The 2,285-nt window shown below is 70.5% G+C and overlaps 1 protein-coding gene across 1 annotated transcript in view; it reads right to left on the minus strand.

Annotated features, from left to right (window-relative positions):
- Positions 1-525: 525 nt before the first annotated feature.
- The window catches only part of IFI30 (IFI30, lysosomal thiol reductase), a 3,592-nt gene continuing 1,832 nt past the window's right edge, over positions 526-2,285 (minus strand). Inside the window, exons 2-6 of the mRNA XM_019538443.1 lie at positions 2,206-2,280; positions 2,032-2,127; positions 1,595-1,747; positions 1,392-1,460; positions 526-1,173 (exon numbers count right to left, since the gene is read on the minus strand). Coding sequence (XP_019393988.1) covers positions 1,096-1,173; positions 1,392-1,460; positions 1,595-1,747; positions 2,032-2,127; positions 2,206-2,280 — 471 coding nt within the window. The 3' untranslated portion in view covers positions 526-1,095. The remainder of the gene's footprint in view (positions 1,174-1,391; positions 1,461-1,594; positions 1,748-2,031; positions 2,128-2,205; positions 2,281-2,285) is intronic.

A 2,285-nucleotide genomic window follows, 5' to 3' on the forward strand; every position in this document is an offset into this window, starting at 1 on the left:
TGGGGGAGGTCCTAGAAGGGGAGGGAACCATAAGCCCCGCCCACACACCACGCGCGTGCACCCACACGCGCGCTCACACTGGGTCTCGGCGGTGGCAGGATTTGTCCCCATCCCCCGAACAAACCACCAGTTTGGGGGGGGCATGTGACATTGGTTGTGGGTTGCCGGGATGGGTAGGTGGGGAATATTTGGGGGGGCAGCCTGCCCCCGCAAGATGGTCAAGGTGGGGGGTAGGGTGTTGCTCGTTGGGGGCAGAGGCAGGGCATGCTCCCGTTTTTGTGGTTGGGGGGCGGTGGCTCTGTTGTAGGTTCAGGACATGAGTCCTTTCATGGTGGGGAGGGGCATGACCCCGTGACGGGGGGTTGGGGCATTATGACCCTTCCTACACTGTGTTTGCAGGGTGGGGGGGAAGCTGGCCTCTGGTGCCCCCACCCAGTCTCCCTGCTCACACCCCTGTCCTCCCTCTGCCCCGCGTGGCAGAAGTGGGGGCAGCGCCTGGCTGGAAGCAGGACACGGAGGCAGGGAGCAGCGCAGGGCTCAGCTTTATTGAGGGACGGCTGCAGCTGGACCGGTTCTGGGGTGTGCCAGGTACCCGGCGCCCACCTCCGCCCTCGGCTTGCAACAGGAGCCGATCGGCGCGCGGAGCCGCGCGACCGGTTTGCGGGGGGGCTGCAGCAGCTTTGCATGAGTAGCAGGGGCGGGGGGGCACAGGCCAGGGCCCAGAGGCACGCGTGGCAGGCGGGAAGCGCGGCTCAGCAGGCAGGGGCGCAGGGCACGGAGGTAGCGGCCCGGAGGCGCGTCCCCTGCATGCCGCTCTGCCCTGCCCCCAGCCCCTCTTGGGGCTCGCGCTGCAAGCGGAGGGGAACATGGCAGAGGCGGAGCAGCGGGAGGCCAGCTTCCTCCTGAGCGAGCGTTTGCTCCGCAGCACGCGCGGCAGCGTGTCCCCCTGCACCCGTCTCACTCCCGCCCCCGCGCTGGGCAGGGGCCTCGGCCCAAGCCCGGCCTGGTGCCAGCCGGAGCCCGCAGGCTGCAGCCTGGGGCCATGCCCGCGGTGCGCAGCGCCGGTGGGTGGGCAGGGAGCGCCTGGTGCCGGCATCACTTCAGGCAGTGCGACACCATCTTCAGCGCAGCTGGACCAGGCCCAGAGCTTTGGCAGGCGTCCGGCTTCGGTCCCTGCAAGGAGAAGGGGGGTCAGGCAGCCCAGGACAGGGGCTGCAGCCTGCGGTTTGCACTGGGCGCCTCCCGCCCACGGGCACCAAAGGCCCTGCCCTGCCCTGCCCCACCTCACGCTGGTCCTGGAGGTGCCCAGTGTGCAGCCAGGAGCGAGGGACAGCCTTTTCCCTGCCTGTTCCCCCCCGCCAAGCCGCAGGACAGCAGGTACGGGCACTCACCGTGTACAGCTCACAGACCAGGTTGAAGAGCGCGCTCTGGGCCTGGGCCTGCAGGGCATCCGTGTGCTTCTGCGTCGGAGAGACAAGGGGCCGTCAGGGCGACAGCATGGGCCGAGAGCCCCAGCTCCCTGCCCACAAACTGAACACAAGCCTCCCCCAGCGCTAGCCCAGCCCCCACACCGGGGTCAGGGCAGCCGTCCTACCCCGTTGACCACGATCCAGGGCACGTAGCTGTGGGGCGGCTGGAGGGCATCCGTCCGCTGGGCATTGTTGTGCATCAGCTTGATGCCCTGGTCTCCCTTCACGCAGGCCATGATGTCGGACGGGTTGACGGTGGGCGCGTAGACCTGCAGGCACTGAGCGCGGCCGGGGCGGGGGTCAGTGCAGGGAGCGGGCCCCCGGCCCGCCGTGCCCTTCCCCAGCGCCCAGCACGAGGGCAGGCGGCGCCTGGGCCACGCTCAGCCCCGGGCAGGGGCAGGCATCGCAAGGCCCCACGGGCCGGCAGTGCTCAGGGAGGCATCCCCATGCCGTGGGCTTGGCCCGCAGTAGCCCCGGACTCCGCCCTCCCTGGGGCACTGCCAGGCAGGACGGGGCGGGGAACGGCGCCAGGCACCCCGCTCGCCCCCCGGCCCCGACCTACAGCGCCGAGGTTGCCGGTCACGGACGAGCCCGACTCCATGCAGAAGATGGTGAGGAAGTAGACGTCGAAGTCCTGCAGCACGTCCATGAGGCAGGCCTGGGGAGCAGGCCGGGGTCAGCACGGCCAGGGCCCGGCCCGGGCCGGCCCCCCCACCCCGACCAGCGCCGGGCTCACCTCCATCATGTTGCCCAGGCACTCCTCCGCGCCGTGCTGGCACTCGAACTGCCAGCGCCCGCTCACGTTCCGCTCCTGCA

The sequence above is a fragment of the Crocodylus porosus genome, unplaced genomic scaffold (genome assembly GCF_001723895.1).
Source record: "Crocodylus porosus isolate Cpor-Errol unplaced genomic scaffold, CroPor_comp1, whole genome shotgun sequence".
NCBI classification, from domain to species: domain Eukaryota; kingdom Metazoa; phylum Chordata; order Crocodylia; family Crocodylidae; genus Crocodylus; species Crocodylus porosus.